We start from the raw sequence: 15,753 nt of genomic DNA, 5'->3' as shown, positions 1-15,753 counted from the left end.
CCAGCGATCCCCGCATATTAACACGATCCTACACCCACTTGGGACAATTATTACATTTACCAAGCCAATTAACCTACAAACCTGTACGTCTTTGGAGTGTGGGAGGAAACCAAAGATCTCGGAGAAAATCCATGCAGGTCAAGGGCAGAACGTACAAACTCCGTACACTCAGCACCCGTAGTCGGGATCGAACCCGGGTCTCCGGCGCTGCATGAGCTGTAGGGCAGCAACTCTACCGCTGCGCCACCATTCTAACCTCTCACCTTCCTCGGTCCTGTATAAGAGCTGATCCCACCCCCCCCCCCCTTTGCCAATCTAGTTTAAACCCACCCATGTAGCACAAGAGAACTGCCTGCCAGGATATTGATACCCCTCTGGTTAAGGTGCAACCCATTTCTTTTGAACAGGTCGCCTCTGCCCCAGAACAGATCCCAAGCGTCTAGAAATCTGAATCCCTACCTCCTGCACCAACTTCTCAGTGTACATTAATCTCTCCTATCTTCCTGTTCCTACCCTCACTAGCACTAAACAACCTATTCGACGATTCAGTCAGACATTGCCAAAAACACCAATGTGCAATGAAATTCCTTGTTCACCTGAAACTCGTTGAGTAAACAGTGTACATAAAGTAACAATAAATACAACAGTAAATACCATGCCAAGCACTAAACAGCAAAATGGTGCAAGATTGTAGTGCAAAAAAATTAAAGTTTTTACATAATTTACACGTATAATAACAGATTAAGTGATTCGGGTAGGGTTAAGGGGAATAACATGTTTTGGCACCGCTGTGAAGGGAGTGTGAAAGGAGTCTGATAGCTACGGGAAAGAAGATGCTCTAAAGTCAGGACCTAATTTTTCTGTAGGCAAATTGTATACATTAATTACCACAATACTAGTCCTTCATGCAACCAAAAACGGTCTATACAAATTTATAATTGAGGTTAGTGTTATGTAGAAACATATAAAATAGGTGCAGGAGTAGGCCATTTAGCACTTGAAGCCAGCACCGCCATTCAATATGATCATGACTGATCAACCATAATCAGTACCCCGTTCCTGCTTTTTTCCCCATATCCCTTGATTCCTTTAGTCCTAAGAGCTACATCTAACTTTCTCTTGAAAACATCCAGTAAATTGGCCCTCACTGTCTTCTGTGGCAGAGAATTCCACAGATTCACAACTCCCTGAGTGAAAAAGTGTTTCCTCATCTCAGTCCTAAATGGCCTACCCCTTATTCTTAAACTGTGACCTCTGGTTCTGGACTCCCCCAACATCGGGAACATTTTTCATGCATCTAGCCTGTCCAATTCTTTAAGAATGTTATATGTTTCTATAAGATCCCCTCTCATTCTTCTAAATTTCAGTGAATGCAAGCCCAGTCGACCCATTCTTCGATCATATGTCAGTTCTGCTATCCCGGGAATTAACCTGGTGAACCTACGCTTCACTCCCTCAATAGCAAGAATGTCCTTTCTCAAATTAGGAGACCTAAACTGAACACAATACTTCAGGTGTGGTCTCACCGGGGCACATGCAGTGTTCAGGAGCCTGATGGTGTTCAGAAGAAGCTATTCTTGAACCTGGTAATCACGGTTTTCAGATCCTATACCTTCTTCCTGATCATGGGAGTGAAGCAAGAGCTTAGCCAGAGTGATGTGGGGATTGGAATGGAGGTTTCCTTGAAGCAAAAGGGAACAGTAGACTCTTGAATTGAGAGGCTGAATACATCAATGAAGACTGTGGCTGTGTAGCTGGGACATGTTGGCTGGTGTGGGCAAGTTGGGTCGAAGGGCCCATTTCCATGTGTATAATACTATAACTCTTATGACAGAGTAAAACAGCTCGGAAACAGGCCCTTTCAGCCCAATGCATCCACGGTGACAAGATGTTTATCTGAAATAATCCCCTTTGCATGTATTTTGCCCGTATCCCTCGAACCTTATAGAGTAATTTAGTATTACAGCACAGAAATAGCACCCATTTAACTTTTGCGTCGAGACCTGTCTCGACCCATAACGTCACCCATTCCTTCTCTCCAGAGATGCTGCTTGTCCCGCTGAGTTACTCCAGCATTGTGTCTACCAGCAAGACAGGACTGTTGGATTAAGTTGTGTTTTTTTCAGTACAAGAGGTCTGACCAGTCGGGCAGCTGAACTCAGAACATGGATCAGTCTGTGTCACTGGGACGTAATGGCTATAACAGAATGTAACTCCAGGATGGTCGGTTGTCTCCCAGGTGCCAGGGTTCAGGATGTCTACGAGCATCTGCAGAAAATTCTCAAAGGGGAGAATGAGCAACCAGAGGTTGTTGTGTCCGCTGGCATAAATTACATATGTAGGAATAGGGACAAAGTCCTGCAGAGCTAGAACAGGGAAATGTTTTGCTAGGCAAAAGTTTAAAAAGCAGGACCTTGAGGATAGTAATCTCCGGATTACTTCTGGAGCCATGTGCTAGTGAGGGTACGAGCAGGAAGATAGGACAGGTGAATTCTTGGCTGAGGAATTGGTGCAGGGATCCAGATCTTTGGACCATCGGGATCTCTTGTGGGGCAGAGGTGATCTTTGCAATTGGAATGAGTTGCACCTGAATTGGAGGGCGACCAACATCGTGGCGGGCATGTTTGCTCGTGCTTCTCAGAAGGTTTTAAATCAGATTGGCAGAGGGACAGGATCCAATGCAGGAGTGCGGTGGGGGAGAGGTTGGAAGTCAGCATGGAAGGTGATTAAATCAAGTTCATTAGGTGGGGTCGGCAGGAGCACAGTGTGTAGGAAGTCTGTTCCTTCCATCATACCTTGCCATAGTGGATGATCCCTCCTCTATGTCCTCACTTAGTGCATCTAATTGGTAATGCAACATTTGTTGGTGGCATAGTGGGCGGCGTGGTAGTGCTGTGGTAGAGTTGCTGCCTTACAGTGCTTTCAGCTCCAGAGACCCGGGTTTGATCCCGACTGCGGGTGCTGTCTGTACGGAGTTTGTATGTTCTCCCCGTGATGGCGTGGGTTTTCTCCGAGATCTTTTGTTTCCCCCACACTCCAAAGACGTACAAGTTTGTAGGTTAATTGGCTTGGTATAAATGTAAAATTGTCCGTAATGTGGTAGGATAGTGGTAGTGTGCGGGGATCGCTGGTCGGCGCAGACGCAGTGGGCCGAAGAGTGCTGTAACTCTAAACTAAAATAAACTAAAGAGGTCTGACCAGTAGGGGGCTGAACTCAGAACAGGGATCGGTATGTGCCACTGGGATGCAATGGCCATTACAGAAACTTGGCTAAGAGAGGGACAGGATGGGCAGCTTATTGTTCCAGGGTAGAAGAGCTACAAGCGAGATAGAGGTGGGCTAAAGGAGGAGGGGAAGCTTCATTGCTTTTATCTTGGAGAAAACACATAATAGATAGAGATCTGTTTCCTCAGATCCCTTTAAACTTCCTTCTCACCTCAAACCTATGTCCTCTAGTTTTAGATACCCCATGGGGAACAGACTCTGGGTATCTACCCTATGTATGCTTTTCAGAATTTTACATACTTCTGTCATGTGACCTCTCAACATCTTTTGCTCCTGGAAAGAAAGTCTAGTTGAGTTTGTGGACATATGTACCAGTATGGGGAGGTATACTTACAAGGAAAAACTTGCTGAAAACCGGATCTTACTTACTTAGACTGATTTCCTCCCACACTGTTGAGTGCATTGGGCAGCAAGCTTTCGCCATTCTGTTTGGTCATGTGCAACGTCTTCCACCCTCGATAGGTTAGCGTCCTGGGCTTCCAAAACCTTCTGGAATGTTCACCTCCATGTGAGTTTTGGTCGGCCTCTTTTCCTTCTTCCGTCAGGTTGCCATGTCATTGCCATCTTAGGTGCACTTTCTGGTGACATTCTGAGTACGTCCTGCAAATTTAATCGTGCGTACCTCTGTCGTTTGTGATGTGGTCTCTGTAGCTAGTCTTCATGATCTTCTAATCTCTCTAATTCAGGATCTAGCCTCTCTCTGTAATTTAAACCTTCCTATCCAGCCCAAATCCCTGTGAATTTAATCTGCACCCTCTCTATCTTAATCACATCCTTCCTATAGTATGGTAACCAGAACTGTCCAGAAACAATCACAGCAACGTCCAAACTAACGTCATTTTTATTTTGTTTAGAGATACAGCATGTAAACAGGTCCTTCGGCCCACTAAATTGACGCTGAACATCGATCAACCTTCACACTAGTTTTATGTTATCCCACTTTTTGGGCGACAGATGGCACAATGGGCTAAGTGTTCGGCTGGCAACCGGAAGGTAGCTGGTTCGAATCCCGCTTGGAGTGCATACTGTCGTTGTGTCCTTGGGCAAGACACTTCACCCACCTTTGCCTGTGTGTGTGGATGTAATTATGTGAAGCACTTTGGGGTCAATGCAAGTTGACTAAAAATGTGCTATATAAATAAAGAAATTAAATTAATTAAATTTTTCAACTAATATAACTAATATGTTATCATCTTATAACTGGTTATTTTTCAAAAGAACTATCATAATATGCATTCCTGTATGACCTTGGTAAGCAGTTTTTTAAAGAGACACAGAACTACTGATGCTGGAATCCAGAGCAATAAACAAAGTGCTGGAGGAAGTCAGCAGGTTAGGCAACTTCTGTGGATGCAATGGACAGAAGGGGCCTGACTTTTAAATGTTGCCAGTCCGTTTCCCTCCACAGATGCAGCTTGACCCTCTGAGTTCCTCCAGCACTTTGTCTTTTGTTTTAAAAAGAGAACAAGACCCATGTGCATGTATAGGAAACTTTGCAATGGACCAGTTACAATTATGCCATAAACATTTTTTTCTGAAGAATGTATTTCTAAAGAATATAATTTAATGCAGAGCAAATAGAGATAATGCGGTATTAGTTGACATTATGGAGGATTTGTTAGATTCCAGTTAAAATGGACATGTGAGGTAGAGGGTACACAAAATTACTGGGGAAAGGTAGAGGACCTGTTTCCATGATCGATGACTATAATTTTTACTATTGACGCCTACTTCGATAACTCTCAATATTTACTTTTCAACTGATTACTTTTTTCAGCTGATGAATCTGGAACGCAAATGGCAGCACCACGAACAGAACAATTTTGTCATGAAAGAATGTATCCTTGACCATTTGCCAGTAGTAGCGTTTTAGCAATAACGTGGTGTGAGAGCATCAAAACCTTTTACTTTCAAGAATTTTAAATACTAGTTCAGGCCGGGCCATCGGGAAGAATTACCTTACTTTCCCCAAAAATCATGTGGTATCTTTTACACGTAGCTGATCTGGCTGGTATAGCCTTAATTTATTGTCTCATCTGAAAGATGGCAGTACGTCCTCAGTACTACTTTGGGGTGGTCACTTGGATTAAATGACCCATAGCCTATTGACCCAAGTAAGACTTGCTGTCGGCTGTACAAAATCTGCCATCTTTCTGACAGATTTCATCTTTGTTATCTTGCAGGACGTCTCATGTCTGGCAGTCTTATTTTCAATATGCGTGGTGTTTGTCACCAACATCGAACGGATTGCAATAATACTTATCTATCACCCAAAGGATGGAAAATGCACTGCTGTTACCTGCACAGTATCACATTTCACACACACTCTGAATCAGCAAGCAGATACAGGAGAATACCATTTGCGGATCCCCCCCTCTAAGTCATGCATCTTCATGCTTTGCAAATATATTGCTACCCCTTCATTGTAGCTGAGTCTACATCCTGGAACTCTCTCCCAAATGTGTTGTAGCAATGTCTTCATCAGTAGGACTGCAGCAGGTCAAGGTGGTGGCTTATTGCCATCTTCTCAAGGGGTGAGGGATGCATGATAATTGCTGACCTCAGTGACACCTGTATCCTGAAAAATGACTCAATTGGGAATAAATGCACACTGAAAGTTTCCAGAGGAGGTAGAAAATGGCAGAAATATCTTGATTGAAAAACAAAATCCAAACTACTTTCTGCACTTGAGGTTGTGCTGTTTTGCTCAAATATTACTTTACAGCTCAAAAGAAGGTACAGTTGAGAAAGCATTAAATCCAGAAAGAGTAGATGCAGCACTGTAACAATATGAACATTCCTGGAGAAAGACCATACTGCTTTTGCAAACTATTTCAGTTTTCCCCATACCCATGAATATCAAATTTATAAAGAGAAACGTGAAATTTAAAAATAGACAACAGAAATCACAAGGCTCACAACACACACTGTTCCATTGTGCTAATGTTACATATCTAACTGAAAGAGTTAAATTTTTGTTGCATTGATAAATTCTGCATTATCAACGCTGGATTCATAACAGTTGACTTCTTTTAAAATGCCAGTCTGTTTTACTGGCTGACCTTTCAATAACGTTATGGTGTTGATTATTATTTCTAAGACGAGTATTATTTGATTATTTTTACTGTTAGTGTTAAATTCTTATTTCAGTGTTTGGGTTCATTTTTTAAATCTTGTGATTATGCTACTATATTTACTCATTTTCCAGGATTACCATTTTATTTGTTAACTGAATGTTAACATGTTTCTTTTCTGCTTCCCGAGCTCAGAGTGTAAATCAAAAGTGGGTAAAAAAGCTTGTTGCCATTTTATTATTAAATATTTCTTTGTATAAAAACCATTTGGATACCAAATAGGAATCTTGCATGCTGAAGATCTACAAGAGGTTCACAGATTGCTGCTTCATATATAATAACCTGGTTTTATACAAGAAAATTATTTTAATAGCAATTTCTTGCATATCCTATTACCATGTAAATACTGTAAGTAATGTTTATGATTTAAAGAAAATTATTTTAAAGGTCTATTTCAAAAGGACTATCTACAAATTTATCGCCACTGCATTTTGAGGATCTGATAAAAATCCAGCCGATTTGCTCTGCAGTTATAGCCCGTGGGCCAGAGGGGCGTACCGTGCACCCCTCTATGATCCTACTTGGGTGCCATTTTGTTAATTGGTATATCTTCTGTCGGAAAAAATTATGATCCTAGGAAAAAAACTCATTTGGAATATGTTTTTTTAACATCTTATTTCAATCTATGTCAAAATTGTGTTTTTTCACACTTTGCCCTCTTTCTTGGGGCCCTCTTCCATCATCCTATGTCAACCGGAAAGAAAATCTCGAGTTTCATGTGCAGCACTGGAAGCGTGATGATGGGGATGAAGCATTCAAACAGTGTACAAGAAAAGATCTGGCATGGATGCTTTCCCGGAAGCGAGTAGGGAGAAAGGTCAAAAGCTTCCAGCTTGGGTTGGATTTGTCTCAGCAACAGGTGAGGTGCCTTCAAATGTGACCACAATTGACTACTATCCTGTGATCAATCATCCCATCACGGAATTTAGTACAATTCAAGAGTGTTTACGAGCTTCTGAAGAAGCAAGTCATGAGGTTGGCCAAGAAAATGTCATTACAACATTCGACTTGGGTGTCTGCATGAAGGCATATCCTCTTGTGTGGATATGTCATCCTGTAAAGTACAAGAAACACATTGTGTTGATTGGCACATTTCATGTAATTTGTGCATACTTCAAATGCTTGGAAAGAAAATGGAAGGATCCGGACTTCAGAATGTCCTCATGGAATCAGGACTCATGTCTACTGGTTCTATGAAAGGTGTTATGACAGGAAAGAACTATGACAGTAGTCTGCATTACCACAAGGCGATGGTGGAGTGCTTGGAGAGGCTCCTTCTTGATGAATTCCTGTCTATGGCTGGAAAAGATGCAGTGCTGTCCGGTATACCACAGTAATCAAAGGGCATCTTTCAAGAGCTAATCTGATCAGCAACAAAGCAGGCACTTGCTGAAGTCATGGCCAATGCAGATCTCAACACATTGATGGAGTTGTATGTGAACTTCAAAGCTGATGTTTGAAAAGGATCTCGTGGGAAGACTGCTTAATTTTGGATGTCGTACATGGATTCTGTGTGGATTGCTCTCTCGTTGATTAGGTCTGTGAAAGAGAACAACTTTCCATTGTACTTGCACTGTCTGTTTCTTATGCCCGATCTCTTCACCTTTGGTGGTCACAATTACTCCCGCTTTCTGACTTACCTTGCTGTGTTCTTGGCAAACATCGAAGAAGCACATTCCGGTGCCCTGGCTTTCCTTGAAAGAGGTGCTCTCTTCTGGTGCACGTGTTCCGGCTGAAGTTGAGAAACTTGTCATAAAGGTACTTATCACAGGGAAAGAACAGAAAGCGAACTTCATCAGAACTTCCAACAACTCACCTGGATCAGAAAAACGGCAGAAATCGGTGCCGTTTCGGACAACCTGCTTGAGCACCTCAAGGCTCTCGCAATTTCGCGATCTCCCGCAGCTGCGGGAACCCCGGACTTTAAACTTTCCCACGCTGGCTGTGGAACTCCCGACCCGACTGAGGATCACAGGTACTGTACCTTGAAACGCCGGGATGACCCCCAGAGCCGACGGGCTGGATCTCCCAGGGACAACGGAGCTGCAGCTGCCGACCTCGGGGGAACCCCTGTTCGTTACGGAGCTGGAGCTGCCGTCTGTGAGGGAATCCCCGTTCCAGCGCAGGTCCGCAGAAACAGCAGGTACAGCAAGTACAGTACCTGGAGACAAAGGGGAAGCCTCCATTGTGTCCGGAAACGTGGCCGTCGGGCAGGACTTCAGGTCAGAATGAAGCGCAGGGGACTTCGGCCCCCTCTCCCAACTATCCTACTGGCTAATGTACAGTCCCTTGAAAACAAAGTGGAGGACTTAAGGGCAAGACTGCTTTATCAAAGGGAGCTGAGGGAATGCTCAGTGTTCTGTTTCACAGAGACATGGCTCACCCCCAGCTCCCCAGACTCAGCGGTCCAGCCTGAAGGGTTCTCCATCCACCGCATGGACCGTACCCTGGCATCTGGGAAAGGGAGAGGAGGGGGCGTCTGCCTCATGGTCAACTCTGCGTGGTGTTCCGACGTGGCAGTCCTGTCCAACTCCTGCTCTCCACACCTCGAACATCTGGCGGTGAAGTGCCGTCCCTTCTACCTCCCGAGAGAATTCACCTCCGTTATCCTGACTGCGGTCTACATCCCACCCCAGGCAGACGTCCGTCTGGCACTGGAGGAGCTGCACGCCGTGGTCAACAAACACCAGACGTCTTACCCCGAGGCATTTACCACCATTGCTGGGGACTTCAATAAGGCGAACCTCAAGAAATCACTCCCCAACTTCCACCAACATGTCTCCTGCTGCACCAGAGGACCTAACACCCTCGACCACTGCTACACCACCATCAAGAATGCCTATCGTTCTATCCCTCGCCCTCACTTCGGTAAGTCCGACCATACTGCTTCTTCCTGCCTACAAGCAGCAATTAAAGAGCGCACCCCCAGAAGTGAGGACAGCACAGAGCTGGTCGGGGGGGGGGGGCAGAAGAACAACTCCAGGACTGTTTGGAGTCTGTAGACTGGGCAATGTTCAAGGACTCGGCAACGGACTTGAACGAATATGCCACAGTCGTTACAGACTTCATAAAGAAATGTGTGGAGGACTGCATCCCTACAAAAACCTTCCGAGTGTTTCCCAATCAGAAACCTTGGATGAACTTTGAGATCCGCACTCTCCTGAAGTCCAGACACAGGGCATTCACATCCAACGATACAGTGGCCTACATGAAGACCAGATACGACCTTGGTAAGGCCATCAAAAAGGCCAAAAGGGACTTCTGCTCCAAACTGGAGGACGAGACAGATGTTCGGCAGCTGTGGCAGGGTCTGAATGCAATCACCTCCTACAAGGCAAAACCAGGAGGCAGCTCGAATGCCGGTGTAACATCACTCCCTGACGAGCTCAATGCGTTTAACGCACGCTTTGAGAGGGAGAATACTGATGTGCCTTCCCGATCCCCCATTCGCTGTGATGGCATTTCAGTCTCAGTCACAGAGGCCGATGTCAGGAAATCCTTCAGAGGGGTGAACCCCCGAAAAGCACCTGGACCTGATGGTATACCCGGCCGTGTTCTAAAAACCTGTGCGGACCAACTGGCGGGAGTTTTTACGGACATTTTCAACCTCTCACTTCTGAGGTCTGAGGTCCCCACCTGCTTTAAAAGGGCATCAATTATACCGGTGCCCAAGAAGAGTAAGGTGACCTGCCTCAATGACTATCGACCAGTGGCACTAACGCCGGTGGTGATGAAGTGCTTTGAGAGGTTGATCATGGAGCAAATCAACTCCTACATCGACAAAAACCTGGACCCACTGCAGTTCGCGTACCGCCACAACAGATCAACGGTGGATGCGATCTCGCTGGCCCTCCACTCTGCACTGGACCACTTGGACAACAAAAACTCATATGTCAGGCTGTTATTCATTGATTACAGCTCGGCATTTAACACAATCATCCCCTCCAAACTGGTTACCAAACTCGCAGAACTGGGTCTCTGCGCATCCCTCTGCAACTGGATCCTCGACTTCCTCGTCCACAGACCACAGTCTGTTCGTATTGGTGGAAATGTGTCAGCCTCAATAACAATCAGCACGGGAGCACCTCAAGGCTGCGTGCTTAGCCCCCTGCTGTACTCACTCTATACCCATGACTGCGTAGCGAACCACAGTGCGAACTCCATCATCAAGTTCGCTGACGACACCACTATTGTGGGGCGTATCACTGATGGGGATGAGTCAGAGTACAGAAGAGAGATCGAGCAACTGTCCATATGGTGCCAGCGCAACAACCTGGCCCTGAACACCAGCAAAACCAAGGAACTGATTGTGGACTTTGGAAGGAGTAGGAGGGGGACCCACAGCCCCATTTATATCAACGGGTCGATGGTTGAAAGGGTCAAGAACTTCAAATTCCTGGGGGTGCACATCTCTGAAGATCTTTCCTGGTCCGAGAACACTAACGCAATTATCAAAAAGCTCATCAGCACCTCTACTTCCTGAGAAGATTACGGAGAGTTGGATTGTCAAGGAAGACTCTCTCTAACTTCTACAGGTGCACAGTCGAGAGCATGCTGACCGGTTGCATCGTGGCTTGGTTCGGAAATTTGAGCGCCCTGGAGAGGAAAAGACTACAAAAAGTAGTAAACACTGCCCAGTCCATCATCGGCTCTGACCTTCCTTCCATCGAGGGGATTTATCGCAGTCGCTGCCTCAAAAAGGCTGGCAGTATCATCAAAGACCCACACCATCCTGGCCACACACACTCATCTCCCTGCTACCTTCAGGTAGAAGGTACAGGAGCCTGAAGACTGCAACAACCAGGTTCAGGAATAGCTACTTCCCCTCAGCCATCAGGCTATTAAACCTGGCTCGGACAAAACTCTGATTATTAGCAACCACTTTCTGTTATTTGCACTACCAGTTTATTTATTCATGTGTGTATATATTTATATCATGGTATATGGACACATTTATCTGTTTTGTAGTAAATGCCTACTATTTTCTGTGTGCTTAAGCAAAGCAAGAATTTCATTGTCCTATACAGGGACACATGACAATAAACTCACTTGAACTTGAACTTGAGAGCGACTTGAGAAAAAGACAGCATTCTCCAAACCTATCAAGAATCTGAAGCTCAAAACCATGGCAGAAACAAAGAAAAGAGTGAAGCTGAAAAGATCTGAATGAAAGAGTACAAGCAACAAGGAGATATTGCTTTTCAACTGATGGTCAAAGCACAAAGTTCTGGCAGTCCACTCAATCTGCGGGAGATTATGAAGTACTCTCTGACCCCTGTACCCTACTCCATTGGTACATCAGACAACTTCTTTACAAAGACTGATAAATCCAAGGGCCTACAATACCTATTGAAAGATGTAGCAACTCCCAACCACCTGCTAGTCACAAGGCATTGATAGTGGAAGATGGCAATGTTGCATTCTACTATCTCAAATAGATTCTTGTAAACTTCAAAGAGATTGGCATCAAATCTTCAATGCATTGTCATCTAATGATGTCGTCTTCAATACCGTTATGTACAAACCAGTTTCAGTGAAGTCAAGTGAACGGACACGGCGTGGGTGTGCGGAGAAGAGAATAATCAAAGGGGGAAAGATCAAAAAACCAAGAGAATAGAAGCAGTTCTTGACCAATGATGAGAACAAGAAACAGCTCATTGAACTTCTTGATGTGTGGAGGAGCATGACATGGCAAAGAGGCTACATGGAAGGAAGGTGATCTTCATTAAGGAAGGAAAGGCCACACTATTCGGTGGGCGGCGCGACTCTCGTCAGCAGCGGCCTCTGCAGTCCGTCTGTGTTTTTATTATTTTATGTCTTATGTTTTTATGTAGTTTTTGTTATTTTTGTTGGGGTATGTGTGTTGGGGGGGGGGGGGGGGGGGGGTTGGGGCTGCAACGAGGAGCGGCCTCCAACAGGAAGACCGGGAAGCTGTGGTGCCGACTACTCACCTCACCGTCGCGGAGCTGGCCGAGTCCAGAGCGGGTGGAGCTGTGGTGGACGCTGCTGCGACCCGACCCCCGGAGTTTCGGAGGCTGCAACTGCGGGTTTGGCGGGCGGCACCGGGAGCCCGCTGGTCCCTGGAGGGAGACCGCTTTTCAGGGCTCCCGCAACGGCGACTTCTCCCGCCCGAGTTGCGGGGTTGAAGAGCTCCTGGAGCGGGGCCTTACAGCACCGCCCCGCGCGGCTTGGAATGGCTGCGGGTCTCTGCGAGCGCGCGCCGGGGGCTCTAACACCAAGACCCGGTGTGCGACCTTGCATCACCCGGCGTGGCTTTAATGGCCACGGGACAATTCGCCATCGCCCGCCGGGGGCTTTGACTTTGACTCTGACATCGGGGAGGGGAGAGTGCAGTGGAGAGATAAGTTTTTTTGGCCTTCCATCACGATGGATGTTTATGTAAATTATGTTGTGTCTTGGGTCTATTTGTTTGTAATGTATGGCTGCAGAAACGACATTTCGTTTGGACCTCAAGGGGTCCAAATGACAATAAATTGAATTGTATTGTATTGTATTGTACTTCTTACTTCTCAGAATGGGAAAGAGACTGCAGTCTGAGATTCAATCCTTGAAGTCAAACCATGAAGAAACAGACTCGCGAGTCATCCTATACAGCAACTATGGCAAAGAGCAAGGATCTGACCACGTACAAGTCAAAAGCCCAGACAGCGATATCATTTTCATTGTGCTGCACTATGCAAGCAGCATTCAAGACACCACAGTGTTCTTTGACACAGGGAGAGGCAACAGGCAAAGGATAATAGATGTCACCCATTTTGCAAAGCAGTCCTCCTCAAAATACTGCTCAGCATTACTTGGACTGCATTCATTCTCAAGCTGTGACTCAACAAGTGCCTTCAAAGGAATCGGCAAAGTCAAGCCAATCAAACTGATGCAACAGCATAACAAATTTGTGAAACCTCTCGCAGAGCTTGGTGATTCTCATAGAGTTGAAGATGATATGGTCCTAATTTAGTGGATTTTTATGTATCTTTACTAAGAAACAGACTCAATTGCAAGTACCAAATTCACAGGCCCCAAGAAAGAGGGCGATGTGTGAAAAAACACAATTTTGACATATATTGAAATAAGGGTTAAAAAAACAGTCCAAATTAGTTTTTTTCTTGGGAATATAATTTTTCCGACAGAAGAGATACCAATGAACAAAATGACACCCAAGAAGTAGGATCATAGGGGGGAGGGGGGGGGGGGATGGGTGCACGGTAGGCCCCTCTGGCCCATGGACTATTAGTCCGATGGAAGCTCAAGACTCAAAGACTCATGAGCAGCCTTTCTCTCCTTGAGCACCTGAATAGTAACAGTGGATTCCAATAGGAAAGTGCAGATTTCCTGTGATGTGCGGGATCTCGGTGCATCCTGCTTGATTGCCGCCACATCCACCATGCTGATCATTCATTGCCTCCACCATCGGCACGGTGGCGCAGCAGTGGAGTTGCTGCCTTACAACGCTAGAGACACTGGTTTGAATTTGACTATGGGTGCTATCTGTATGGAAATTGTATGTTCTCTCAATCCTGCTTGTTTTCCTCCGGGATCTCGGGTTTCCTCCTACACTCCAAAGGCGTACAGGTTTGTAGGTTAATTGAAGGTAGACACAAAATGCTGGAGTAACTCAGCGGGACAGGCAGCATCTCTGGAGAGAAGGAATGGGTGACAATTCGGGTCGAGACCCTTTTAAAGAAGGGTCTCGACCTGAAACGTCACCCATTCCTTCTCTCCAGAGATGCTGCCTGTCCCGCTGAGTTACTCCAGCATTTTGTGTCTACCTTCGATATAAACCAGCATCTGCAGTTCTTTCCTACACATTTTTTAGGTTAATTGGCTTGGTATAATTTTAAATTGTCCCTAGTTTGTAGGATAGTGTTAATGTGCGCAGATTGCTGGCCGGCGCAGACTCAGTGGGCAGAAAGGCCTGGTTCTTCACTGCAACTCTAAATTACGCTAAACTAAATCAGCATGCTGTGGCTATCGTCTACGCACTATTTACAATAAGCACGTTGAAATGGTTGAGAATTTCTTCCCTGTGAAATGAATGGAAAGAAGCAGTTGCATGGACTTTTTAATTTGGTTTAATTCAGTTACTTTAAATATATTTAAGTTTGCCTGGGGTAAATTTTTTTTTAAGAGAAATTTTGAAAAATAAATGTTTTTTCGAAGATTTATCAAATGTTCAATGAAGGCTTTGGAATTTTGGTTAATGTCTAAGATATTCCCAAGCATAGCTATTGAGAGGTTAGCCAGCCACTTGTGCTTTGCTACATTAGCCTTATTTTGTCGTATGCAAGCTCTTCTAATGTTACCCTCCGTTCACGAAAAAGCTTAACTTTTTTCAGTTACTGTTCTTTAGTTTGATCTGTTTTAACCCTCAAACAATCATTTTCAATGTATTGTCCTTGTTTTTTCTTAACTCTGTTCAACAGTCATTGCTACAAAGGGAATGGAGAGTAATTACCAACCTGTTGTGAAAAATGTTACCAAACAACTTACCGAGTTCAACAAAATACTTCATGAAGCCCTTCAAAACGCCAGAAATTGACTGAAACTTTATCTAGTCTGGAAAGACTTGAAAGGGAATAATTCATTTATTGTGAAATATTCATATGGTTTGCTCACGTTTTACTAACTTTTTCTCATACATTTCAGTATTTTCTGGTTTTAGCTTACCTGCAGTTTATTGTGAGAATGTTTATTGTTCTTGGATTCTCTACACAAAGATAAATACTTTGCTGAAATGCAATTTGTTTCATAATGGGTGATTTAATAACTTCAGTTATTTTTGTGAATGTGTGAAAATAGAATGAGCATTATAGCAAATAAACATTTCCTTGTCACATGAACTAACTTAAGTGAAATCCTCAGAAGTAAGCTGCAAGTACAATAAGAAGAAATGGTTATGACGTAACTGCAGATGCTGGTTAACACAGAAGATAGGCACAAAATGCTGGAGCAACTCAGCGGGACAGGCAACACCTGGAGGGAAGCTGCCTGTCCTGCTGAGTTACTCCAGCATTTTGAGACTATCTACAATAAAAAGTAGTTGGTTGGTATATTCTATAGTGTCTTGCAGAGTTGGATGCACATATGATTGGGACAAGTGATCAGTTTCCATGTTCCCGATTATTTACAGCAACACAAAGTCATTCATCCCAATCTGCCAGCTCCAAACAGAATAATCCTATCTTTCCCAGTCATAGATTCATACAGCAGAGAAACGGGTCCTTCAGCCCAACTTACCCACACTGACCAACATGTCATAAGATCATAAGTGATAGGAACAGAATTAGGACATTCGGCCCATCAAGTCTACTCCACC

At 44.7% G+C, this 15,753-nt stretch overlaps 1 protein-coding gene across 1 annotated transcript in view; it reads left to right on the top strand.

The window, feature by feature from the left end:
* Nucleotides 1–15,277, top strand: part of ift74 (intraflagellar transport 74) — an 86,700-nt gene extending 71,423 nt beyond the window's left edge. The window contains exons 19-20 of the mRNA XM_033018455.1: nt 5,063–5,123; nt 14,861–15,277. Coding sequence (XP_032874346.1) covers nt 5,063–5,123; nt 14,861–14,976 — 177 coding nt within the window. The 3' untranslated portion in view covers nt 14,977–15,277. The remainder of the gene's footprint in view (nt 1–5,062; nt 5,124–14,860) is intronic.
* The last annotated feature ends 476 nt before the right edge of the window (nt 15,278–15,753 follow it).

The sequence above is a fragment of the Amblyraja radiata genome, chromosome 3, assembly GCF_010909765.2.
Source record: "Amblyraja radiata isolate CabotCenter1 chromosome 3, sAmbRad1.1.pri, whole genome shotgun sequence".
NCBI lineage: Eukaryota > Metazoa > Chordata > Chondrichthyes > Rajiformes > Rajidae > Amblyraja > Amblyraja radiata.
Note: the sequence above shows the minus strand (reverse complement) of the source record. Positions and strands in the feature narration are given on the sequence as shown.